At 40.7% G+C, this 27,883-nt stretch overlaps 1 protein-coding gene across 2 annotated transcripts in view; it reads left to right on the top strand.

Moving 5' to 3' along the window:
* The window catches only part of ERBB4 (erb-b2 receptor tyrosine kinase 4), a 657,056-nt gene that overhangs the window by 520,745 nt on the left and 108,428 nt on the right, over positions 1–27,883 (top strand). For both annotated transcript variants that reach the window (XM_071561781.1, XM_071561783.1), the window contains exons 17-19: positions 5,237–5,369; positions 7,981–8,103; positions 9,534–9,632. In XM_071561781.1, the coding sequence (XP_071417882.1) occupies positions 5,237–5,369; positions 7,981–8,103; positions 9,534–9,632 (355 nt within the window). The remainder of the gene's footprint in view (positions 1–5,236; positions 5,370–7,980; positions 8,104–9,533; positions 9,633–27,883) is intronic.

Here is a 27,883-nt window from a genome sequence, read left to right as displayed (position 1 = left end):
TCTCTGGATTAAAGTAAAATTGGAAGCAATTTTGTAACTGTGAGATCAGCTGTGAGTTAAAATTTGTGTTCAAGGGTGATAAAAACTCCTGTACATAAATAGGGATGTTTGTCAGTATTCAAATGCCCTCAGATTAGGTGGAGGGAGGGGAAAGGGACCCTTGTTCTTGAAAAAAGAAAAATAAAAATCAAAGCGTGTCTTGCTTTGAATAACCTTAGATGAATTCTTCCCACCCTGGAGAGCTGCATTTCATGAACACCAGGCACTGTTGAAGTTGTGGTTGTAGAGCTCTGCCAGGGAGTGCTGAACATCAGAGAGAAGCTATTAAAATATACACAAATTGCCTTCCCCATCTCGTTATTTATCTTGTATCCTGTTTGGATATGTAGATAAAAACTCAAAGGAGGGGAAGGTTGAAACAGGAACTTACAGCCCTCAAATAGCTCAGCTCAAAGCTCCATTTTGTTACATCTCACACTAAGTGGTTTAATGCCAAAGATACAGAAACAGGTGTTCTTTGTCAGCTTTACTCCATGGGCCATAGCTCAATTTCCTTTCCCCCTTCTGCTGCACTCTCCAGTCAAGAGTGGGAGTTGGTGTACTCATCTAAATCAGTAATTAGGCTTTAATTGCAGATGTTCTGATGTTTTGGAGTGAATGGAATGATATGAGCCCCACTGTTGAGCATCCTTGTCTGTTTTGGAATATTAACTTGAATTCAGTCTCAGTTTTGGTGTGTAGAAGTGGGTGTTACATGATTCTAAATATGAAAACACAGTACACACTGAAAAAGAAATAGATGCTATTCATTTCTAGTAAGGGAACACTTGAATCTTACTTTCAACTTTTAGCCACAGATAAACAGTTTCTAGTTTAAGAGGCAGGATTTTCACACGGTGTGATTTTTGTATTAATTTTTTTAATCTCCCCGAGTCTCCCCTTTTCCAGTTATTACTGGGTGTTCTGTCTTCAGCTGAAGGAGGTGTGGGGGACAGGAAACTAACTATATGGGGCCATATTTCTTGGACTGCTCAGTCTGTTTTGATGAGCATAAAAATCCAGAAACACCTGGCAGAGATTTTTCCCATACACCCATACTCTGAAGCAGCTTTTCAGTACATAAAAGAAAGCAGTGGCTCTATCAGGAGTTTCTTGTTGGTAGTCTGGTGGTGGAGCTGTAAGAAATGTGAGCTGGAGTCGACTTTTGGCTGTCCATTAATTATGCTGGACAGGCAGGACTGATATGGTGCTACCACTCCTTGCTTGAATTTAGCTTTTCTGAGCCCTATCAGGCCTCTGTGCTTTTAAAAATGACTCTTAACAGGATGGGGGGGGTTTGATAGGGAATTGCAGGCACTGAGGTGGTTGTCAGACAGTAACATTGCAAAAATCTAAATGGATTAAACCCTTAATGCCACAAAAGATAAGGAGGTCTGTGTGTCCAGCTGTCTGTGAAGCTGAACTGTTGGTTAGGGCATATGCAAAAGAAGGGATTGTATTAGAAAAACAAAAGGAAGGAAGTTTTGTGCCTTCAGCAACATCTCTGATCAGTGCCACCTTGCAGGGATCCATGTTGAACAACCTTACCTAGCAGAAGGGTAAACAGCTGCTTAATGAAATTCATCAGAGTGTTAAATGTAAGGCACTGCAAGCATGAAAATAGTAGAGAAATGATGCAGGAGAACTGATGATAGCAGCAGAAGAGAGAGAAAAAGCAAACTTAGCCTAACAAACATAAGTAAAAATGCTGTCAGTGACACCCAGAAAAGCTGGCTTTAGTCAATATCTACATGTGGTTGGAAACAGCAGTGACATGCACTGGTGGTACCAGGAAGCTGTGATGGCAGAGACTTGTCATTTGGTCCTGGAGCAAGTAACCAACAAGGCTGTTGACTTTGGGGCTTAGCTAAGCAACAGAGGGAGAAGCTGCACTGTGTGCAGTCATCCATTGGGGTCTGGGATGTTTGAGTCTGGCAGCATTTTAATGCAAAGGTAGTGGGCTTGGGAATGAAGGCAACTGATCAGTATTCCAGTGGAAAACAGACTTTTCCTGTATTTGACTTACTTATCTAGCATTTAGATATGTTCTTTTTCACATGCTGTACTATTCCTTTCACACCTCCTTTTTGAACTTGCTTAATAGTGTGTTTAAATGGCTCCTCCTGAAAATTCAGATATAATATTCAATTACAGTGTATTTCACATTAATGACTAAAATGCTTGTTTAATGAAGTTATTGAAAATTATTTGCCTTTTTCAATTCCCTACTAAAAAAATGATGAGGACATTCTTTGAAAGTCAGTGGGAGTTGACATAATGGATCAAAAAGGTCCATTTTGAGCCCTCCTTGTACTCTATAAAAATAAACAGGCTGCAAGGAATGTGTAACTTCCTTTTATTTTTCTTCACTAGTTATTATGTCTCCTTTGGAACCGTTTCCTTATTATAGTCTACATGTAAATATTATTTATAACGTTTTTAGTGTACACAGGACTATAAAACTAATTATTTACTTTGAAACCAAGTTCTCCTGCTTGTTTTGTCAGTCTGTGCTTTGGTGATGTTTGTTAAACGTCACATGATTGTGCATACAGTGTAAAATGGAATTAAAAACGTTCCCCTCCTCAAGAGCAGGAGTCAGTACAAGCTCCACAGAACTCTTTTGATGTCCAGTGTTTTTTATAATTGCCCATTAAAGAGTTTCTTGGATCAGTAACATGGAAAGACATGTGAACAAAGAGGAGCATTGTTTTGGATGGATATGCCAGATCCTTTAATGGGAACTCTGCACTCAAAATCACAGAGTAGCTAGTGGGGTTAGAAAGGGTGTCCTAGTTAGAGTGGCCAGGACCAGCTTATTACTCTGTAGGCATAATCAAAACTGTGTGTTCTACACCCTCTACGTCATTTCTAACAAACTGTTAATAACTGACTGTTTGCAGCACCTGCCCAGGGCACACCTGACTCCTCAGGCTACAAGCTGGGTGTTAAAGAACCCTGTGAGTCAGGATCTTCACACCACTGACTCAGGTGCAATAACTCCCCTCTGGGGAGGCTTCAGCACTTTCACACCCAGCCTGAGGGGTCATGTCTGCTAATGGGCCATCAGCAATTCCAAAAATATCCCATGACTCACAGAATAAATCACCCATTTGAAAACTCCTGGCTCTGGGGGAGGTACTGGGCATTCCTGCCTGAACCTAAGCATGTATAATCTTGGGGTTTGGGGACTTCTGGTACCACTTGTCAGATCCAGAGGAGGACCAGAATCTCAACAGGACTACAACTACCACTCTAGACCAGACTGCGACCATCATCCTCACCAACAGGTTTTTCCTTTCCTTTTATTTTGGATTCAGGGGGAACATGTGGTGCTCAGCACAGGGGCCAACAAACACCATTCTGTTTGTGCCCCCGAGTGCTGGGTTGTACATCTGGGTTTTGTGGGTTAAAACCAATTTTTCCTGTACCATTGTATCTATTGTAATCTTTTTATTAAATTGTAACTCAGACTTGTAATCACTTTTTGAGTTGGGTTCATTTCTCCTGCTGGTTTATCCTTAAACCAGCACAAAGGGCTATGTGTCTTAAGGCCTTTGGCACACTGAAGTCTCTGCCTGGGGAGTAAGTGACTTGGAGGTGACAAGCTGGACTTGTGCTTTCCAAACACTGTAATCCATTTCCCAGTCAGACAATATTCAGCTTCTTTTATTTGCAGGCTTTAGAGCTTCAGTCGTCAAGTCTGTGAACTATGATAGGCCTTAGTGCTGTGTACTGTTAATGTGTTTTCCATGGGAAAAGGTAAAAATGAAACCTTAAATATGATGCTTGAATACCTAGATGTGGGATTATGAGGCTTTGTCAGTGGTAATCTGGACACACCTTCATATACCAAACCAGGTTAGATGGCACAGCTTCTCACTGCTCTGCTTCATGGAAGGTTGTAAAAAAAATGAGAAAGGGTCAGCTAAATCAATTTACTATTTCTGTGGGAGACGCCTTCAAATTTTCAGTAGCTGTGTGGTGCATTTTTAATAACAGGCCATAAAGTACCTTTCATCATCATTCAGCTATAACCATGGGAGGCTTTTAAAGCTTTTCAGTGATATTCCCACAAGCTTAAGAACACTTAACATATTTCCTGAACTTACCAGGCAGTGGCTTTGGCATCATCTACACTCTGCAGTTGTCATGCTGTCTCTTTTTACCCACCTTTGCAGCAACTGTCCTGCCCTTGTTGGAGGAATATTAAATTCTCTGTGTTTTTGTTGATAAGTTGTTGGTGTGCTATGAAAATGCCTAAGTTAAGGTATTGCTTTGACTTTTTCTTTGGAGGGAACCTGATTTCTCCACTGCCTGGCTAAAGGATCTCCAAATGTGGGCACCTAAGACTGGGACAGTGTTTATATAGTATCTACCATGATGCCAGTCTTTTATATCTTATCACTATGGAAAAAACAAGTTAGTAACTGCAGCTCATGCTACTCAAGAGCCTGGAAAGCTGAAAGGAGTTAAAGGGGTAAAAGGGGTAAAACAGGTCTTGTGCAGAATCTGAGCCTTGCTTGGGATTGTTCACAGAACCTTTTTGGTTCCAACATAACAGTCTTTTGGTCTGGGATTTGGTTGTGCTGAAAAGCCACAGCAGAACCAGGTGGATGAAATCATAACCCCTGACCAAAATGTTTGTGTGTGATGGTGAAGAACAAAGAGTTCCAATAGGATGCGTGGTTCTCATACAGATTATGTTGTTCAAATATAAATATTTGAGGAAGATGTAAAAGTACAATGCTTCCCTCTCACTTTTTCCATATTCAGGAAGGCACGTTATATTGATATTTGGAATTTTTCATTAATTTTCCCCTAAATTCATAAGTCTCTAATTTAATGTAGATGGAGCCAAAGAGTCAGCATAATTAAAGCTCTTGCAGGAAAATGTAGATACCTGTATCCTCATTTTGCCATTGCAGATTTGCATTTGCCATCAACGTGCATGTTGTGTTTCCTTGTCCACACAACTCCTCACATGTGCATGGTGGTCTGAAAAAGAAGTAGAATTGGTATATTGATTTAAAACAAGCAGTGATGCCACATATATTGGTGTGTTTGCCATGACTTCCCATTTGGACTGGAATTCTGGTCAGAAGGCAGTTAGGCTTACCGAGAGTATTTTATGTACCCAACCATTCTTTATTCTGTCACCCTACCTAAACATAAAATCTCTGATTCTGATTGGTAGAACCCCTCTGATTGCTGCGGGAGTTATTGGTGGCCTGTTCATCATTGTCATTGTGGGCCTGACGTTTGCGGTGTATGTTCGGCGCAAAAGCATCAAAAAGAAGAGAGCGCTGCGAAGATTCCTAGAGACTGAGGTGAGAGTGTGCTGCTTCTCACAGATTATTTGAAAAGATACACAGGGCTATTCTGCTCTTTTATTAAAGATGTTCAGGCCTTCAATTCAGTTACCAGAGAAATCTGTAGAAATCCTTTCGCTAACTTGAGCAGACTAAACTGATGGAAAGAATAAAGCTATTTCAGGATTCTGGTTTTCTCTGCTTATATGAATTCGTGGCTTCTGAAGACCAAAAACGTTCCCCATGATCACAAAGGCATATTCCACCACATTTCTGAACTCCCATCTGCTCTCAACTGAACTTCATCCCAGTTCATCAGCACATTTAGTAGCTCTCATGCTTAAATATTACAGGTTGTCATTCAGTGTCTTCTTAGGTCAGCTTGTAGGACCAAAGTAAGTTCCTTCAGCAAGTTCTAGTACAAAACTTAAACTCGTCAGGAAGACTTAAATGCAGAGATTGTCACTTACTTTGTTCCCAGTGCCTACAATGTTTTTGTGGTCCGGGTTTTATCAAAGTCTGTAGTCATGATGAGTATTTTATTAAGCCAGAATACTTCCCAGAGCTTAATTAATTGAAATTCACAGTTCTACTGGCAAAAATACATAGTGTAACTATAGCAGACTGCTGTTCCCACTTAATCCTCCTCTTTGAAACGTCAGTAGTGGAAGGGGCAATCTAGGAAGCATGTTTAAACATAACATTAAATTGTCAGCTTCAGCAAAGGTGATTACTGCCATCTCCTCAGTTCTACACTTGAGACACTTTGCAAATTATGATATTTTTAAATTAGGGTCCCCCTTTGTAAGGTAATAAAGGTTGGGAATACTGTTAGCTGGTGAATCTTGGATAAGGCTTTATTAACAATGCTGGTTTCAGTTCTGTTCCAAGGGTCCTGCTCGCACTCATCTCCACAGTAGAGCCTGGGAGTAAACGATCTGTGCAGCCCCAGTCTGTTTGCAAAAGTATCTTTGTGCTTGGCTACAATTTGTATTGCTTGTTAAATACTGTTCAGCTCTATAAAGAGCTTAACAAAATTCAGTGCCTTTAGATACATAAATCTTGCCATTGTATCAGCCCCTACTTAAGCATAAATTATTTTAAGCAGGTTGCATTTGGGAAGCATGACTCTGAAGTCCAGCTATCATTCTCTCTTTGGTCAGATAAAAACTGTGGCTGACAATAGTCCTGAAGGACCAAAGCCTCCTACTGAACATGTGGGGAGGCTGTTGTCTTGGCTTAAAAACTGAATATGAAATCAGGAGCAGCCTGAGATAAATACACAAGCAATGTAGCTTCAGCTAAAGTCTTTCTCTCTAGCTGGAGGCTGTTATAGACCTATTCTTTATCTAGATCATTCTTCATAAAATTCTACAAGTCTTTTTTAGATCCCCACAGCACATCTCAACTTCTCTCTGCACTACCTGTGGTGGTGGACTGTGGCACAGAAGCTCTTTTCATCTTTTGCAAACTGAAAATACAGAAGTATGCTGCCAACCTGCCTAATTTTCTTTGACAGAAAGCATTCCTTTTATGCTATGAGTACTGGATATCTAAAGTGGGAAGGAAGAGGAAAGAGAAATCACTCTAAAATCAAGTGCAGGTTGCAGATTATTTCTGTGGTAACCTGACTTGTTGCTGTTTGGTTTTGTTGTGTTTTCTTACCCCATTAATTTCCAGATACTCGTGGTTTTATCTGAACATAACTAATTAGTCTGGTCAACTAATCAAGTAGTTCATTATGCTCAAAGAGCCATAAAAGTAGTTCTCAAACTGCAGAGCATGGTGCATTTAGCCTTGTAAACAGGCAGCTTTGAAATGCTGTAGTGTTTTCAGATCAATTTGAGTAGGAGTAGCCCTGAATTATTTTCCTCACCCTGTAAATGAACAGGCTGTTTTTCATTGTTTAGAGTATTATCTTTGTCATGTATTTATTAAAAAAAAAACCATTGTTTTTCTGTCAGAGATGGTATAAAGTTGAGATCTGAGAGCATTTTTAACTGAATGTGCCACTGTGGCTCATTTACGGTTTCTTGGGACATCTTGAGCAAATTGTTTAATTGCAGTAAATTAGTGGCTGTTGTAAATTAGTAATCTGCTATAAGATGCATTCTCCTAAAAGCTGTCCTTCTGTGTAATAAGACAGAAGTTGAAAAAAATTTTCCCCTATCCAAAACAGAATAAGATGTGATCAGCCATTAAGTCAGGGCTATTAAAAAGAAATAGGGTCAACTTAGAAGACACTAAAATGGGAAAAAATAGGATGTGGTGTATTGATAATAAATGCTATATTTCTGTCATGTAGAAAATATTTATACCACTTTCATTAGCAACAGTCCTTGGGTGTGTTATTGTGACACAAATTCAATTTCCAGTTCATAATTCCATTTCTGGTGGAAGTTATTACATGTTGAGGGAGGGCTTGCTTTATGAGGTCTCTTGGTTTCATAGCATTGCTCTTTTGCATTTGAAGGTGAAAAAACCTCTCCACAAGTTAGCAGGTCAGTGATCAATAGACCTCCACCACTGTCTTGTTTCAGTATTTATTTGGATTGGTTGGTTTTGGTATAAACTTTTGATGGGTCTTCACATTCACAAATGTTTAAGATTGTTGGATTTTCCATCATAGCTTGTGGAACCCTTGACTCCAAGTGGCACAGCACCCAACCAAGCACAGCTTCGAATCCTGAAGGAAACCGAGCTGAAGCGAGTCAAGGTTCTTGGCTCTGGAGCCTTTGGAACTGTATATAAGGTAAGGGTCCTTACAGCAAAGAGTTCCCTCATTTAACTTCAGAACAATCAAGTTCTGCATTGCAGTGAAGCACTTCATCTGATGGATGGGCACATGAGTCCTACATGCCTGGGACAGAAAGGATATTGGAACTGTGTGGGAGGAGCACATCTGCAGGCTCAAATGTCGACTTCAGTTTTAATCAGAAAGGCAAATATTATTTCCTGGTGAGCTATGGCATGTCAGCCACAATCACTCAAGTGCAAGAGGACTGCACAGGCTGGGCTGTCTTGCTGTTAAAGTGTAGTATCAAAGTTTGTCATTTTGTTCTTACATAACGGCTTTGCAGTAGACTTTTGGAAAGCTAAACTATGTCTTTTCTTTCACAAGTGTCATGTTGGTCTTGAAATGGTAGTAATACCTTGTAAAATGATGTCATTAGCTAAACTGAAATACTTCTTGTTTCTTCCATATAAATAGAAAAGATGAGTTGTGTAAATGCACTTCAACCATGATATAAGCGTGGAGCCCACAAGGGAAAAGTACTTCTGTTAAAGATGTATTTATTTTTTGATATCTGTTGGTGGTGTCCAAATCTCAGAGGCATGAAGTGGGGTTTAATAGGCAAGTTAAACCAATTACCCAACCCTCTGGGAGCAACCCAAACCTGCCAAATCAATGTGGTAGACCAGAGTACTGAAGGAAGACAGTTACTCATCTGTCTTCAAACTGGGGAGGAAAGACAGGAAGCACAGACTGGGCCACTGAAGCTCCAAGCTCATGGGAATAGATTTATGAATAATCAGCTTGAATATACCTAGATGATAGTAGAGATGGGTACGTTGAGGCTGACAAGACCACAGCAATAGTCAAGGAGGATGGAAAACTAAGACATACACAATTTGTGAATTTTAATTTTCCTTTTCAGCCACCTAAGCTTTTAATTGTGAGGTATCAATTAATTAGAGAAATAGTCCCTAAATGTTCTAAATATATTGATTCTCATGGTATCCTGTTCCTGTGTGACATTAGGACCTGGTGACAATCAGTTTTGAGGGTTTCCTGGTAGCTCAGAGTTAAGTTTCAGAATCCAGACAAAAATCCAGATTTTTGTTCAATTTTATCTGAATCAATAGTCAGGGGGAAAAGTATGTCACTGACATGCTGCCATTTCTCTTTAGAAACCCTGTTGTGAACAGGGAAATGAAAGGGGCTTGATGAGGACGTTCACTGATTCAACATGTTTCAATTTACATCAGGGTTTACTTTTCATGTATGAAATAGTTTTATGCGATTTTTAGTATTTTTATAGCTCTGTATTTTCTCAGTTCTGAGATTCATAACTGATCTGCATGATGTGACAGAATAAATCAAAAAGAACTGTAACTCTAAATGGCATTTCTGTGATTGTTGTCTTATTAGTCTTCTGTCACCCTTTTTTCTTTTTCTAGGGTATCTGGGTCCCTGAGGGAGAGACTGTCAAGATTCCTGTAGCCATTAAGATCCTTAATGAGACCACTGGTCCAAAAGCCAACGTGGAGTTTATGGATGTAAGTACGACATGATCAGTGTCTTTGAGTTTGGCCAGGGTTGGTGGTTGGTGTCTTTCTGTAGTCCATGAAGATTATAAAGAGGAATTCCTGCCAGTTTTCTTTCCTTGTATTCAAGTACCAGAAGGAGGCTTGTACACAGGACTTGGGAAAGCTGGGTTTTTCACTCCAAATGTCATGGTCCCTAAGATATTCAGAGTTTTCTTAGAAGTGGTTCTTCCATCGGTGTAAGGCTGAAACTCCCCTGTCTCATGTGCCAGTTATTGTATGATCCTGTAACAGAAAAGCCAGAGATAAGAGAGAAGGAGGGGCAGGGAAGCATCTTGCCATCCATGCAAGTATCTACTGGCACAGAACTCACAGGAACAGAAATTTAGCTCAGGTCTGTTCCACTTCACTGTTCTGAGAGCTAAGCACTGAGTCTGAGAGCTGTGAGCAGCAGCAAAGCATAACAGGGGGGGCAGGAGTGGGAAACTGAAAATATGCTGGATTTGAAAGCCCTTTTGCTTTACTAATCTGAAATACCATTAATAAGAAGTCAAGATCATAATTTCCATGAGTGTTCTGTGATCACAGTGACAATGTACTCAGTTTTTAGCTCTGTGTCAAGATCAAGCCTCATTGACACTGTGAATGTCTGTATCCTATTCAGTGGCAATTTTTTGACAAGTCACAGACATTTGCACTTTTTTGTAAATCTCTCCTGTGAACTTGAAAATTACATAGGACTTTTAAGCATTGCAGATCTTTTCAGTGTATAGGCCTAATTGGGTTATCATTAAAGCGACTGTAATCCACAAGGAGAATGTGCCCCCATTCTATAGTCTATTCTTCCATCTAGAAATGAACAGAAATGTGCAGTTATGTATTTAGCTGTTTCAGACAGCTGTCTCATGTGTGAGTTCTTAGGCAGTTGAAGGAAGGCTGTGTAGAGAAAGGGATTTCCTGTGCTTTTTACAGAGCACTGTGTGTTTTTGTTAATTACATTCAGTAATCATTATGCACAAATAATAAAAAAGGCTGTTTTAGCCCTGTTGAAAAGGAATTAGTTGCACCGAAGGGGTAATTAGTATCAGCAATTAGTGATGTAGGTTCCAACCTCAAGGTGAGAGAATTGTTACTACTCTTTGAAAGTCAGTGGAACTGGTCAACTTGCACCAGGTGAGTCTGATCTGCTAGAGAAGTAATACTAATATCTCCTGCTCTGATACTAATTAACCTAAAGCTCTCTACAACAAAAATACAAGATTAAAAGGCATATTTGCTTGTGTGACATTTCATAGTTCAGCTGACTTTGTTCACTGGCCCACAGTTCCCTCCAGTGTATGTATCTTAACATCTGATAAGTGGCTCAGAAATGATGGAGGGTTTCTGGGAACTTTAGAGATTTGTAAGGTGCAGTTACACTAGAAAAGGTTTCTCTTTAAATTAACAATTTCTCATGAGACTCTGACCTAGTCATCACAAGGTAAGAGAAAGTTAAAGTTGTTTTAAGTTCTTGAGGTTATTTTTAATCATAATAAAAGGGAGTTGGACTTCATAATTAGCTGATACAAGTAATAATAAGAAAAATGTATCAGTGCTGCTTTTGATATATGTACACTGATCTGTAATCTTTTGCTGTACTGCATGGAGGAAGAACATGGTTTAATTTCATTCTTTTGAAATAATTGTTCATCCAGTCATACAGGTGTTCCTGCCATCCTGTCATTTATTTCCTGAAACAAGCTACATTTTGGAAGAGAATGATCTAGGCATTGTTTATGGTTGTAATGTAAGCACTCCTCCCTGTTGCAGAAAAGACATAGTTCTAAATGTTTTAAAAGTATAAGCCATTATGAGGAGTTAACTTAAATATCTTTCACTGAAGAGTCAGAGTAGAAAAATGTATTTGACTCATTCACACTCCAAGACTTTGGTCTGTACAGCTATCTTGATAAAACAGGATACAGTTTACTAATCTTACTCCATGAGGAACATTTGTGTGTCTGTGAAAGCAAAACGCATCAGCCGTACTTCAGTAGAAAGAGCAGTATGAGTAGTTACTGTTGGTTAAAAGCACTCAGTAATGTTCTAAAGGTACATAGGTGGCTAAATTCCATTATGAACATAAGGGGGTTAACTCCTTCTTAAATAAGGGTGTGACATGTTGGTAGTGAATTGGAAGAGGAGGTTAGTGGGAAGGAGATATCATTATATGAATCACACCTTTGACTTTCATTTTGTTGTCCTTGTCAAGTACGGATATGGTGTTGTCAGCAATTACTTGTTACTGGATTGTGAACGTCCTTCTGCTTGCAAGTAAGTTAGTATTCCTTTTAGAGAGGCTCTGGAAAATGGAAAGCCTTTGGTAAACTGTGATTTGTGTGCAAAGGGAACACTTGGGACACTTGAGTGTCTACACAAATAGCTGGTATAGATGTTAGTGGCAATGTCCATAGCTCTGGGTAAAACTCCTAATGTTGGCAGAATGTCAGTCTAAAAGTGCTCTGTGAGCTCCTGAGATTCTGCTAAATTTTATGCTGAAAGAGTAAAGAACAATAATTTGGCTACTGGGAAGTCATTTGAGCACCCTGAACACCCACTAATAGATTAGTAATGACTACAATGATATAATGCATGATGGAAGCACCTACTGTCACCAAACAGCTCCCACCTATTCCCATCAGGGGATAACAAATTGACCATCATCAAAAAGTTACATCCCTTATTTGGAACTTTTCTTTGGGAAGTTGCAGCAGAGTCTATGTTCCAGGTTTTCTCCACACATTCCCAGCCAGCTCTTTCCTTTATTCTGCTCTCTGATTTCTTACATAGTTTTTATCCCTGCAGTAGTCCATGTCTGTTACAGTAACACAGCCTGGAGTCTGTAAAGTAACCCAGACTGTCTTCTCCAAGGCAGAACCAGCATGTTCATGTGAGCTTCTATGGATTTGCTTTCATCACACAGAGGATGTTGTTACAGTTTTGTGAAATGTAGGTTTACTTTTTTTTCCACCTGTTTCTGAGTATATATCATCTCTGGAAAAATGTCACAGTTTGAAATATTTTCCCTTTAGGTGTTGAAGTGGTTATATGCTTAAACTGGGATGGCATAGTTTCTCTTCCCTACTTGGCTGGTCACACCTCCTTGTCCCCAGAAGGAGGCTGGAATTTGAATTCAGAGTGCAGGTACTCTTGCTACAGGTCTACCTGCAAGTGTATCTGAGGGGGATTCACCAGCAGACACAGGGGTATCAGGAGGGAACTACATCCTGCTCTTCACCGCAAGGCTGGTAACAGTTTATGAAGGGCCTCAGTTTTTGGCAGGGAAGACAGGCTTATAGTGAGGAAAAAAAGGGCAAATATGCAGCTAAAAGGCTACTTGATAGTGGAACAGGGGCTTATTTTAAAGCCCCAGGTCAAAGCCATGTGCTGCCCAGGTGTTTTGCCTATGTTGAAGACTCCAAGATAATTCACCTCCAAATTTGCCGTTGGCCTGGTCAGATGGTTTAACATCAAACTGGATACTTGACTGAAAATGTAATAAATTCTAAAGTGATGCTGCAGTTGGAGAGCACAGCATACAGCTTTTGAGGCTAAAATAAACTTGTTATGGGGAAACAGACAGTTGATGAGGGCCCTCCTTCTCTAGCCCTCTGAGGCCCATGTTTCCAGCAAGTAATCCTGTGACCTCTGATTCTGTCCGGGGTTTTGATCCACTTACAAGTTTAATCTATCCCCTCTGAACATAAATGCTCCATTATCTGTTAGGAAATAATTAGAGGCTGCAAGCACAACTCAGCATACATAGAGTTCCTTGGGAGTCCCTGAGCTCATTGTGCTGAAGACAGTTTGACTGATGGTGGTCAGCTGATACTGGCCCAGGAGCTAATAATAGAAGGCAGTGCTGCTTAGCTAGGTGAGAAAGTTAACCTGGGAAAAATTAAACCCAAGAGTTGGGGATTTATGGTTGGAAATAAATTTCCCCTTCTCATTTGTTTCCTTGTGAGAGAGCTTCAGAGGTAGTTATTTCTTCTGTGGTTTTATAATTAAGATCTAGGGGCTTCTTGCCTTGGCCTGAACTCACTGCAGTTCCTTGCTCTCTGTAGGGGCAGAATTTGGTGAGCAGGAGAGAATTTTTCATGCGAAGTGCAAAGGTAACATGTGACAATGATGTCAGCCAGCTATACAGCAAAATTAAATTAATTACAAATTAAAGCTGCATATAAGGGGCTGTAACCTGCATCTTTTCTTTATATCTGGCCAAATTAAATGAATAAATCAGTCATTTGTGCTGCAGAAAGAAACAGGGTTTTCTAAATTGTAAGCCTGGCTTGTAATAAGGACAAGTCCTCGAATTGAGAATATCAATATCAAACTTAACTTCATGTCAGAGGTTTCAAGAGATAAAAAATCATGTAGCTAGCTAGCAAAAGAGAGTTTTATCTCCTGTTTAACTGTAAACCCACAGAGATATGGGTAAGTCTAGATGCTTTGTTTCTTCAGATATGTTTAGATGCCATTGTAGGAAGTATGTTGGAGGTACAGCTAGCTAGTCAGATGGGCAAAGTGAGGGAAGACTTACCTTTTCTTAGTTTCTACCATTGGCATTAGACTTCGGGTTCTGTCCTTGGCTCACAGTGGCATTCACAGTGCCCTCGAGGCTACAGACACACTTAGTAATGTAGTTTTTCAGCTGATATAGCTGCATTTGTACTCAGTCTCCTTGTAAGATACTGCTTTTCGTTACTATGTGGGTGACTAGAGAAATATTTTTGTCTGTCCTTTGATTATTTTTAATTCCTTTTACACATTTCATACTACTGCCTAGCCAAGTGTTTGACTCAGGTCTTCAACAGACCATGTAGGTGCTTCTGAAAGTCTGAAAAGACATTGCTACTAACAGCAGCTGGATCCAGGCAGCCCACAGTCATTGGGCTGACTACCTGACTGCTTGGGTTATGCAGCCAAGTTCATCTTGAACCTCAGTTTAAAGGGTAACTGTAGGATCAAATTAAATCCTTTGTAGCAGCAGTGAGACATTTTTCCTTATCCTCTTCTGCTGTCCTTTATGCAAACATCCTCCTTTCCAACTGGTGTAAGAGGTCTGTGTAAGAATTGCCTGGCACTGTGCTCCAGCTGCAATTCAAACAGGATTTTGCTTCATCATGTCAAGTTGCTGGGGATGGGCAGCAAGGGGGGACTTAACTCCTCTGATTGTAGCCTCCCTTTTGTTCAGCCTCCCCACTTCCTCCCACTCTCAGACACTGTAAGTATAAGTAGAGCCACTTAGGAGAGGGAGCTGTTTGCCTGTCATTTCCAGGCAGAATAGCTCACTGTGATTGCAATTACAGTTTCTGACTTGTCCAGAGATGCTGGAAATCAAGCTGTCCTTGAGAACGCTGCCTACCATGCACAGGCCCTGAGAGTGATCAGCCTCTACAGAAGCTAGAAATCTGATCACTGCTGAAGGTTAACTGCTCTTAGTCATCTGAAGATTAACTGTTTCAAGACTACATTTCTGTTATTTCCATTTTAAGTAATAATTTTCTCTGTAATTTTTTTATTTCACTGATTTTTTCTTCCATAGTATATAAGGGTAAGATGTGTGCCTGTGTGTGTGCAGGAGTGGATGTTAATTTTCCATATGCAAGAGCAAGTGGCTGTATGGAGAAAGTATGTATGAAGAAAGGATGAAGTACAAGCACAGACAGACAAGCCAGGATGTTTGGAAACAATTCTACTGGCATAAGACTCTAACTGAAAAATACAATGAGGGGAAGTGAGCTGGCTTGCTACGTGTGATGGGGAAAATCTGAGCTCTGGTGAAATCTATGAGAGCTGTGAATTTGCCAGTGAATTCAGCAGAGCCAGGACCTCACCTCCTGCATAATCCTTCCAAGAAGTTTACCACAGGTTTAAGGAAGAATCTCATGCTTTAGTGAGTGACTGACATTACGAGTTATACCTAAATGAGTTATGAAGTATATTCAGATGCTTTTGGTTATGGCAATTGCAAACCCCTTAATTTCAAGTTTGTGTTGATTTATAACTTGGAAATCCTGGATAAATCTGTGACTGGGGAGAAGCTCTAGTGGGAGTGTTAGTTTATTCACTGAGAAACACAGCTGTGGATTCATTAAAACTATTAAAAATTCTAATCAAATTCAAGAATTAGTTTTGGCTGTAAAGTGTGTGTGTGTACAAAGGAAACCTTCTGAACTGGTGTCCTGTATTACGCTTTCTGTTTAAAGGTATAAGGTATTTTTCTTTACTACAGAATCCCAGACTGTTCTGAGTTGGAAGGGACCCACAAGGATCATTGAGTCCAACTCTTAAGTCAATGGCAACTGAGCTAATAACCCAATAACAGGGTCGATACGTGTTGCTTTGAAATGTATTTTTGCGCTTGGTTTCTGAAACATGAACTGAGTAATTTGCTTGGCTATGTATGTTACCTTTATGAAGGTCAGAGTCCCATAGTTGTGGCTGTTTTATGAAGGCACAGTAGAAGAGAACATTTTTGAAGAAGTATTTATAAATTGAACAGGCAAAGGATGAGAATATTAAAAAGAAAAACAAAGAGACAGAGAAGTGGTGCTGTATCATAAGTGGTACACTACAGTTTAATTAACCAGAAGCTTGTGGGATTTGTATTTCCATGATGAGCTTTCTCCTGCACACAGTACTGTGAGGGCTTGCTCTTGGCGTTTTGCTGTACGTTGCCAGACTTTACTATGGGTTAAATCTGGACCTGGGCCAGAATGCTCTCCTCTGTCTTTGTATTTTCCCAGGACTTACACACTTGTATCTGGATGTGCACTTTTAGGAGAGTAATCTTATGCAATTCAGTAAAAATTTCTTTTGGATACTCTAAAGCCCTGAATTTTGGGGACTCACCTTCCAGGAGGATAGTGCCTGCAGTTGTGGATCTTTTCATCTGCCCAACCAGTGAAGAGTGTGATTTAAGGCAGAGGGGAAGATGTACCTTTGTAAGCACAGATCTTGCTGGAGTGGAAGACTGTAGCTGGTAGACTTGTCATTACAAACATGAGAAACAGCCTTCCTTAAACATCAGCAGAGTGACTTGAAATACTGGAATGCTTCACACAGTCTTTCTGACACACTTCATAGAATCATAGAATCACAGAATCAATTGGGTTGGAAAAGACCTCCAAGATCATCGAGTCCAACCCTTGGTCCAACTCTAGTTCATTTACCAGATCATGGCACCCAGCGCCACGTCCAATCTGTGTTTAAAAATCTCTAGGGATGGTGAATCCACCCCCTCTCTGGGCAGTCCATTCCAATGCCTGAGCACTCTCTCTGTAAAAAATTTTTTTCTGATATCCAACTTAAATTTCTCCTGGCAGAGCTTGAGCCCATCGTGCCCCCTTGTTCTATTGCTGAGTGCCTGGGAGAAGAGACCAGCCCCCACCTGGCTATAACTTCCCTTCAGGTAGTTATAGACAGTGCTGAGGTCACCTCTGAGCCTCCTCTTCTCCAGGCTAAACAACCCCAGCTCCCTCAGCCTCTCCCCACAGCACTTGTGCTCCAGTCCCTTCACCAGCCTTGTTGCTCTTCTCTGGACCCGCTCCAGCACCTCAATATCCTTTCTGACCTGAGGGGCCCAGAACTGAACACAACACTCAAGGTGTGGCCTCCCCAAGGCAGAGTCCAGGGGAAGGGTCACTGCCCTGGGCCTGCTGGCCACGCTATTTTTGATACAGGCCAGGATCCCATTGGCCTTCTTGGCCACCTGGGCACACTGGTGGCTCCTGTTGAGCTTCCTGTCCCTCAGTCCCCCCAGGTCCCTCTGCCTGGCTGCTCTCCAGCCACTCTGTGCCCAGCCTGGAGTGCTGCAGGGGGTTGTTATGGCCAAAGGGCAGGACCTGCACTTGGCCTTGTTGAACTTCATCCCATTGGAATCAGCCCATCTCTCCAGTCTCTCCAGATCCCTCTGCAGAGCCCTCCTGCCTTCCAGCAGGTTGACACTCCCTCCCAACTTGGTGTCATCAGCAAATTTGCTGCTGATGGACTCAGTCCCCTCATCTAAATCATCAATAAAGATGTTAAACAGGACTGGACCCAATACAGACTTATCACTTATCTGTGATTCAGCTCCATGTTGGATGGGCAGGGTATTCCACATCAGATTTTTCATGAAAGCTGGGTGATGGGGCTGGGTGAGCTCCAGCAAATGCAAATCAGCTTCAATGCAGAAAGTTAGCAAGGGCAAAGGGCCCTGGAGGATTAATGTGTTGTATTTGTCATTCCTGGTTTTATGCTGCTAAAGTGCCAAGTCAATTCAAAGCTAAGGGAGAACAATGGTTATTGTGTTGTAGTGAGAAAAAAAATACAAAACTGTTTTATACATGAAAATACTTATGCTGTGACCCTTTTTAATAGTAATGTAAGGGTACAGGAGCACAGGCTTATAGGAGCTGAATTTGAAGTATCACTGTTGAAATATTTTACCTTGAAGATACTATAGTTTGGAATACTTCTCCCTTAGTGCTTTGTTGCAGATAACCCTTCAACAATTAAGTGTTTTCCATGTCTCAGCATCAATCCAGACACCTCGGATACATTGGCAACTGTCACAGTTTTATAAAGTAATTAACATCTGTTTGCATGTACATATTATTTACAAGTGATAGTCAGCTGTCCCTATTGGTGCTTGTCCTGTAATTGTAATGGAAAAATAAGACTGGGAAATCTGGCACCTGACTGGCTTGCTGATAATCTTTGTAATATTCTGCCGGTACCTTGTAGATGTCACTGCAATAACTGGAATAAAGATAGAGCTGACATCATGCTGGTGCTGACAGCCCATGGAGCAACAATTGCTCATTTGAAATCCCTTGTCCTCCAGTACTGGAACTGTAGTTCCAGATGTAAAAAGGTTTTGCAGAGCAATGTTTTCCACATTAACTTTGGTGTTACTTCTTGTTGTGATATGGACCTGTTGAAAGTATGGTTAGCTTGTCCCAGATAGGCACGACAGATAAAGGGTAGAGGAATTATTACTATAACAATTTATAGATGAGATTCTGGATTGCAACACAGATCTCCCAACCTCTAAGCAAATTACTCAAATTATTTAATTAATTTTAAATTATGTTCTGGTTTTAAATTGCCTTGGAATGTTTACTTAACAAGCAAATGCCACGTGAGAGGGTTTTTTTCAGACAAAGCTGTTTTCTCTACTTATCCATTGAGAATATCTAAATGTTCTTTTCAAATGTCTCTCGTTACCAGTGATTTCTCCCAGATCAAGTATTTTAAAGAAATTGGATGACATTTCATCTAAAGGCAAATTGTGTATTAGCAATGAGAGAGAACAGATCTTAGTTACTTGTAAGGGGATTTCAGATGTGTCTTGAAGATTTCTGCTTCATTTGGAATATTGGGCTTTTAATTACAGAATCAAATATGCCTTGTACAAAATAGAATTACACAGGTCTGTTTTTCTCTTCATGCTTTACATGACAAATAATACAGACGTGTTTAAGAAAGTACAGTTATGTACTTTTGAGCTCTGTTGGCAAATTGCAGCTCAGTTGCATTTGCTTATTAAAGGCTTCAAAAGCTTTCATTGATGGGCTTGCATAGGGAAAATCTGTGATATGAAGCAGAGTCAATGCAAAGGTAGGAAACAGTTGAGGTACAGTTGATCTGATGTAAGTGTAAAACCTCAGTGAAGCAGAGGAACATGGAGCACAGTCCAGCTATGGGTAATTCTATGGGCTTTGATTTACTGATGAATATCAGTGGATAGGCAGCCCCAGGTTGAATCAATTTGGGAACATTCTTTGGTGTTGAGGGTGCTTTTGCTGTCAATGCAGTGCCCTTTGTTGGAGTTCAGTGGGATGATTCGTGTACATAAAAGCATAATTTAGCTCCTTGTTTTCTGAAGCCAAGCCAATAATTTGGGTTTTTTAAAATTAAGTCTAGTTGTTTTAGGTCAGTGGCTAGAGTCACCTGCAAAAATCACAAGTCCTCTGAGAAGTTATTTTAGCAATAAAAATGTTTTGGGGAAAAATGATGTTTGAAAGGAGGAGAGAAAATTAATTTCCTTGTTGAATTGTTTTCTTGGCAAAGTATCTAACAAATATTTCACAGTAAAATACATCTATTAACTTGCTGAAACTAAAATGAAGAGTTTCTACTGAAGCCTTTCAATGGGAGGTATATTGCAGTGATTTCCCCAAATAGAAGATGGGGTTTTTTGAAATGTAATAGTGACTGAGGCACCTGTTTTTGTCTTTTTCTGAATGAACTCTGGTGAATTTTTGTTTTGAGTTGTTTCAAGTGTCAGACAATGTTTATTAGACAGGAATGTTGTCAAATCCAAGTTGGAATATTAAACACTTTATGCATGAAAGTAGAGAAGGTGGTGTGGGAGGAATAGTTGAAGCTGAGGAGAAGATCACAAGCAGAGTGATGTGGAAGCTCTGTGACACAGGGAACATAAGGCAGCTTTGAGGACTTTGTGGGTCACTGATGATCACCTATTCAGAAAAAAAAAATTAACTGTGAACCACATAGTCCAGTGAAACTTTCTTTAAATATCATCCCTTTGCAGTATTTGGGCCCTGAGTTTGATGCTTTGGGGCAGCTGAATGCAGATGAGGGAAATGCAGAGATGAGTCTGATTTGAAATCTCAGTAGTGAGAGATGAAATACCTGCAATACAGGCAAAATGTATAGCTGATTAACACAATTCTTAGTGTTGATTATACACTTGATGAAACCAGGTTTTAGTCTGATCCTATCCCTTTAAATTAATCCTGAGGAGGAAAGAAGCTTTGAGTGTGTGATTATAAATTCAAGTTTTTCAGCAATAACAGAAAAGAGCAAAACAATGCCCAAAGAGCCCTCAGAAAGGAATGAAAACTTGATAGATCTTTTTATCTATCATTCATTTTTAAGACCTCACCATCATTCACCTTAAATCAAAAGTAAAAGCAATAACTCCCTGTGCTTGTTTAAAGGTAAACCAGCAGGAGAAATGAACCTTGCTCAGGAGAGGTTATAAGTCAGAGTTACAATTTAATAAAAAGATTACAATAAATACAATGACACAAAGCGAAACAGTATAACCCAGCACCCCGGGGCACGAACAGAATGGTGTTCATTAGCCCCTGTGCTGAGCCCCACATGGTTCCGCTGAGTCCAAAATAAAAGGAAGGGAAAAAACCTGTTAGTACAGATGACAGTCACAGTCTGGTAGAGGTTCTGGTCCTCTGGATCTGACAAGTGGTCCTAGAGGTCTTCAAATCCCAAGATTATATACCCTCAGGTGCAGGTGGGAACACCCAGTACCTCTCCCAGGGCGGGGGGTTCTACAGTGGGTGATCTAACTCTGTGTCATAGATGGGGTATTTTTTAATGTTTCTGGCCCATTAACAGACACGGCCCCTCAGACTGAGTGTGGAGGTGCTAACAACTTCCTGGAGGGGAGTTACCACAGCTCTTATCTCACAGGCTTCCTTAACACCCAGTTTACATGCTGAGGGGTCGGGTGTGCCCAGGGCAGCTGCTGCAAATGGTCCATTGTTAACAGTTCATGGGAAATGAATAGAGGGTTTAGAATACTTAGCTTTGGTCACACCCACACAGAGATAAACTGGTCCCACCTGCTGAACTAGGACACTCCCTCCTTTTGAAAGGAATCTGCAGCCAAGGCTGAAAATGTATATAAGTGAGTCAGGGACTAGGACTATTTACTGTCACATTCAAATACTGCTGAAATGATGGGGGTTTTAGATTTTACAGTTAAAACTTCAAACATTTTTGCTAGTTACATCAGAATAGTAAGAAACAAATCACTTTTGACAGACTGTTCTGAAATAATGGTGTGTCACAAACTGTAAGTAAAACCTCTGTCAGAATTATATGGTATTTTTACTAAGTGGTATGTGAACTGTTAAACCACTTAACACCTGGTCTGCACAGGGGAATCTCCAGCCTGAAACCCACTGTTACTTCTCTTGGCAGCTTTCAATGGGAATATTTCTGGTTGTTGAGATCCTGAGCTCTTGGCTACTTAAGCATAAAAGTGAACTGAAAATGGACTTTCTTATCACCCTAATCAGTGATTTTGGGCAAGGTTCACAGAAAGGCTGATGGGACCTGGCACCTGACCAAATGTTTGATGGAAAATCTTCACTTAGTTTGTTGTGTCTGTTTCTTAAGACTTGAGATTCCTCCTCTGCTAAATCAGGCTCTGATGTATTGGGATACTTAACTGCTAGAAAGCAGGGATAAGTAAGAAACATACGGTGTGTGGGTTCTACAAAACATATCCCCTGTATTTTCAAGTGTTTGAGTATGTACTTAGGTCTAAGCACCTGAGCCCTCCTGGAGTCAGTATGGTGGTCCATGCCCTCAGTGTTTGCAAGACAGGGATCACAGGCCTGAATGCTGCTTCTTTTTTTTTTCTTTTGATTTATTTTATGTCGCTCCAAAATATATAGTGAGCCAGACTTTCTTCTGTAAGTGCATAAAGGTGTCCATTCCTGCACGAGTAGGACCTTCTACTTCCCTAAGGTGGGCACTGAATATTTGACCCAGCGGTCTGTAAGCATCACCTTCAAGAGGAAGGGCTTTCAAATGCCTGAATTGTGCTAGTTTCAAGTGTTTGGAGGAAGGTGGGACATCTCTCTGATGCATTCAAATTGCATGGGGCAATCACTTGCCTTTGAATTCAATGCCAACAATGCAGGTTGTACCTCTGCAGCATGGAGTCAGTCAGATTATGTACCCTCTGCTGTGTGCAAGTGCTGTGACAGACAGGGGAGTCTCAGAGGGCTTTGCCTGTTCTGAGAAATGCAGCACACACACAGCACCTCCAGAAAAGGCTGTGCACCCACTCAGCAGTCAGAAAACAGCCACACACCAGCCCTGCACAGTACTCCAGTGTTGTACCATGCCTTGCTGATCACCAGGCTGCAGCCTGAATGCAGTTTGGAACACTGATCCAGAGCCACCTTCTCCCAATGACACTAGCTTGATAGGAGCCAAGTAAGTGGCACTTGCCTGATGCTGTTTCCATCACATTTGTGCATGATGGACTACAGGGTATGGTCTCTGATGCAGAATTTTATTTTTCATTCTTAGTTTTCATCCTAGAGGGTTCTCAGGGTAGTTACACATCTGACAGATGGATTTCCAGAACTTTCTGAAGAAATAACTTCATCTCAATGTTTAATGGTGCAGAATACTTATACTTCAGTCTGACTCCACTTACTACTCAGCAGACCTCTTCTTCAAAACTAAACTCAAAAAAGTTTGAATCTCTCACATCCAAAAGATATCAAGTCCAAATGACCCATTTTAAACCTGTAGCCTCTTTAATCATAGGTGTTTGTCCTGGCACTGAGAAAACAATGTAAACAAGGCTCATACTGTTTTCTTCTCTGTTTGGTCACCTACAGCTTTCTTAATGTGGCTTCCTGAAGCAAAACAAGTGTGAAGGGAACTTCATGGAGGTGGTGGTTAGTGCAGAACTCTGGCTAACATAGCTCATTAGACTTCCTTAATGGCAGAGCCTTTATTTAGATACCTGGTTATTTCTTGCTGTGCCAGCCACACTCTGTGTTTCCCCATAGAAAAACAATTGGCCATGTGAGTGTTAATATGGGATTTGTACCTGGGTGTCCACTGTGACACTTCAGTGCCACAATCTTTGATGAACCTGTGCCTACTGTAGACCTTCATCTTACATTATGCTTGGAGTATGGATATAAATGTATAGAAAGATTATTCTTTTTTAATGCTTTTGTTCATTTGCTCTTGGGTCGTCTTTCTCCAGAGAGAAGTTGAGAAAATATTGTACACAACCTGAGTGTTGTCACTGTCTCACGCCAAGGTCCAGTCACAGAAACCTGTTTCCTTACGACATAGGATGTGCAGCCATACTTGCACAAGCTCAGTCCTGCAGCAGTAACCCCAGGGCTGACTCCATCCTTGCAGCATTCAAGTGTATTCACTGTATTACACAGCAGTAAAATTGGTTATAGAAGCTGTTGCCAAGTCCCAACTAAGATTTCTCCCCTAGAAGTGCCATGTTAATGTGTCTCTCCTAATAACTATAGAAGGGTTCTTAGAAAACCAGCTGTGGCAGTTTATGCTGTTACTGCCCTGCCTCTGTTTGCTGCTGTTCCATTGTGGGACTGTGATATCCTTTGCTGGTCCTTATAGCTGCAACTCTCATTTCATTTTCAGAACTGGCTGATACATTTCCACAGAAGCTTTTCAGAGAGTGTCTGCCTGAGTGGTGAAATTTGCAGCTCAAGGGTTGAAGTATAGCAGTGCTCTAAAGCCATGAAAACAGCATCTTGCATAGGAAAAATACAGCAATGCATATATAGTGTTAAGTGTATATCTGTGCTGTCTCTTAGCTTAAGTAGTTGTGCAGACTGTGTAGGCTAAGTCAGCTATAACCTGAAAAATTTCTAAGACCTAGCAGACAAATAATAGGTATTGATGGACTGTAATTGAATCTGCCCTGCAGCAGGTCAGACATGCATTCCAGACAGGTGTTTGTCCCAGTCATTAAAAGAATTGTAAAATTAGTTTAAAAAGTGGTATGTTCACTGTGGTATCTCTCCTCATACCACAGCACAGCTGTGCTTGCAGAAAAATGCACAATGTAGTATGAAGTCAGCATTTAAGTACATTTATTTACTCGACCATGATTAGGAAAAGCAGCTGGGCTGTTTTTTTCTGGCTTCTTTTGTTTTGCTTTATTGGAGGGTATTTTATAGCAAGAACATTTAGAAGTGGAAAGTTAGGAAATCAGAGATTTTTCAGACTGTCTGTGGTTACTGAATTCTTTATCAGATGGATATCTTCATCTGGCTTAAGAGGAGCAGTAAAATTTACCCTGGGCTTGCCAAACTGGGGTAGCAGATCTGTGATACTTCTGTGGAACAGGAAGTGTTTCTCCTGCACAGGCTCTGAGGGAAGCAGGTGTGTGTGGATCCCTGGAAGGGAACACTGGCTACCTGTAGGTGAGTGTCTCCCAGTGCTCTGTGTGGTATGGACGTGTTCAGGAAGCTCATGTGATAAAGAATAAGCCTTCAGAAGGAATTTCTTTTCTCTTCTGCCAGATATTTAAATCTGATAATCAGTATTGCTTCAAATGCTAATTCTCTTGTTAGATGAATTCTTTGGCCTCAAACAGATGAGGTTGTGCTGCTTTAGAAGGCACTGGCATCCACCACACAGCACAAGACTCTGAACGACACAAGCTGTTAGCATGTTCCACAGTCTCTTCCAGCAGTTAAGGCCTTTGATTCTGATGTCCAGATTTTCTTTAGACCATGGTTTTGGATCTTGGCAGGGTAATAGCTCACTGTCAGCTCTTCCTCATTCCAGAACCCAGGAGTCACAGGAGCTGCCTGTGTGCCATCTCCAGCATCTCAGGAACAGTCTGGTCAGGAATGCTTGACCATGTACTTGACTGCTGTACTAATTAATAAACATGTGCTGAAGAGAAGTTGTGTCCTGGGCCACTCTGGGTGGAGAATAAACTTTTTACATGTGCATAGGTATGGCATTATTTTACTCCTAGTGGCATATGCACCTTGCTGAGTCCACAGGTTTAGAAACTAAATGGTCAGAGTAACAAAACCAGTATCAAAGGATGCTCTTCAGGAACCATCATGCTGGATAATATTTATGTTCAGTTGTCAGTTGTAATTGTTAGCAGTAACACATGACAGTAGGAAAGGAGGAAGTTAAATATTGTCTTACCAGATGTGCTGTAAGTTTTACTCAGAGCATACTTTCTTTTCACAGTCTTGAGAATTGTTTTTTCTTCCCCATTCTGGAAGGCCAAAATCAAAGTCCTGCTTTAGTTGGATTTTGAGTTACTTCTCAGAAATTAAAAACATTTCAAACATGACTGCAGAGTATGGATAGATCAGGAAACGGGTTTGGGTGGGATATTCCAGTTGCATTTGCACTTCCTCAGATGCCTGTTGACACAGCTCTGCTGACAGAAGGCAGAGTCATAGTTTTGGTCCTGGGACCTACAAACTCACCCTTGTTTGGGAGGCTCTCTTGTAACTTAGTGCACATGGGAGGCAGATCTGAGTGAACCATTAAAATAACATTTATGTCATGGTTTAACTTAGTTGTTTAATGCAGTCCTGTGTATATAAATCAAGGAGTTGAGCTTAATGGAGCAATAATACGACATTCAAAAGGGGCAGAAGAGATGAATGATCAACATTTCTTTATACAAATAGCATATTTGAGAAGTGTAATGCTGAGTTGAACACAGAAGGCTCAATTGAAGTCACCTGTGGTGAGCCTGGAGGAAGACAGCAATGGCCCTGTCAGGCTCCCTGTAGGATTAGCTGCCTTCTGTAATAAGGTCTCTCCTTGCTAGCCAGAAGTCTTGCTCTCTGTGTTTGAGCTCTTTGGCTTACAGCTGTGCTGTGAATGGCAGCCATGCACTGCTGCAGTAATACCTGAGTAGAAACAATATGCAGAAACTCCAGAAGGAGACTTGCCTTGGCTGGAGAGTTACCCCTGAGATGAACTTATTTCTTCTGCAGACAGATGAGGAAGGGCGCTTGATGTCCAGGAGGGGCCTTTCCAAACTGTCACCACTCCTGTCATTTCTCAGATGCCAGTGTTAGAAAGACTCTGACTCCTAGGGGAAAGATGAAGTATCTTAATGATTTCTCTCCCCTCCATCCTTTTTATGTTTCAACTGTCAAAGGATTTTTTTTCAGGTAAGACAGTTAAAGTGATTGCACTGTTCCCACTTCTGCTTCAGACTTCCCACGTGGCTCTGGATAGTAGGTTGTGCTTTTCTGTACCTCAGTTTCCTCTCCATTAAATTGGAATAGGAACAATTTCAAACTCATTCATGTAATTGTGCCAGTTGAGTGTAGAGACAAGATCTGCAGATACATGGCCACCAAAAGATTCAGAAAATTGTAGAGGTTGGTTTTGAAAGATGTCAGTGCCACCCAGTCAAGTTTATGAGTTTAGGTGCCTTGCTTGATCAAATGTTTTAGAAAATCTAATTGGGAACCACAAAGCAGAGTGTCTAAGTGCCATGGAAACTGTAGCTCTAGGGTCTTTCATGTCCAAACAGATTTTGAAATAGGAACTTGTATTCCTTATTTGCTGAACAAATTTTTTAAATGCTGCTAAGTCATAATGTTTCTGTTATTGTTGTTGTTTGTCTGTTTTGTCTAATTAGGGTCTAGCAGAACAGTTGCAATCTCTTTTCCTTTGTGCTGTGCCGGATTGACATAGCCCCGAGTTTAGGTCTCCTGTGGAAGCAAGTTCCACAAAAATAACAATAATTTAACTAATGAGGAAATCTATGTGAATCCAGGATTCATGCTAAATTAGTATCCATTAGTAGCTTAGATCTATAATGAAAGTTTCCTTGCTCTCTGTTGTGTGTCTCAATTCATTACAGAGCAGTCCATAATACTTTATTAACAACTTTGTTTTTTTCCTGGAACTGTTCCCCAAAAGTATGTGCTTTTCCACAACATCAGAATGAGAGAAATGGCACTGTTTGCTTTTACTATTGTACAGAAATGTCTTTCTTTTGGGCTCAAGTAGACATGGAAAGGGCAAGTTGCTGGAGACTAATGGAGCACATGCTTCAAAGCTTTATCTGGTCCTTGGTAGGCAGAAAGAATGTCTTGTTTCTGTTCTAATCAGTCCTCATTATAAAGAAAAGTACTCCAGCTCCATGTTTTGGGGAAACTCTTACCTTTCCTCAGAGAGGGAGTGGACAATGAGTACTATCCCCTTATGCATCTGCAGAAGAAAAATGAATGGGGTAAAAAGGAAAAATGACGCAGAGGAATTTTTTGCTCTGAAACTGGATAGTGCACCTGTTGACAGGTATTCATTTTGGGGGCCTTCAGGGGCAGCAGAAGAAAGGTTAAAATTGTTTCAAGGAGACTCCATACTTAAGAGTTCAGTGAGTGGGAACTACTTTAATTTGAATGTGAGCAAACCTACTTAAATTCAGATCCCTTTTCTAATTTGTTGCATCAGAATCTTCCTCAGATCTGCTCCTCCTTCACCCCATCAAATAGCCCTCATTTACTCATTTATTTGTTCTTCACATACATTTAGGAAGAATAAGGAAGGAGTCACTCCCCCCAGTGGGGGCCATCTGCTCTTTTCTTATTGGAAGGGAAAAACCCCTACAATTAGTGTCTTGTTCATCTTTTTGTTTTACCAAAAAAAAAAAAGAGACAGAGAGAACTATTATG

This window comes from Pithys albifrons, chromosome 8 (assembly GCF_047495875.1).
Source record: "Pithys albifrons albifrons isolate INPA30051 chromosome 8, PitAlb_v1, whole genome shotgun sequence".
NCBI classification, from domain to species: domain Eukaryota; kingdom Metazoa; phylum Chordata; class Aves; order Passeriformes; family Thamnophilidae; genus Pithys; species Pithys albifrons.
Note: the sequence above shows the minus strand (reverse complement) of the source record. Positions and strands in the feature narration are given on the sequence as shown.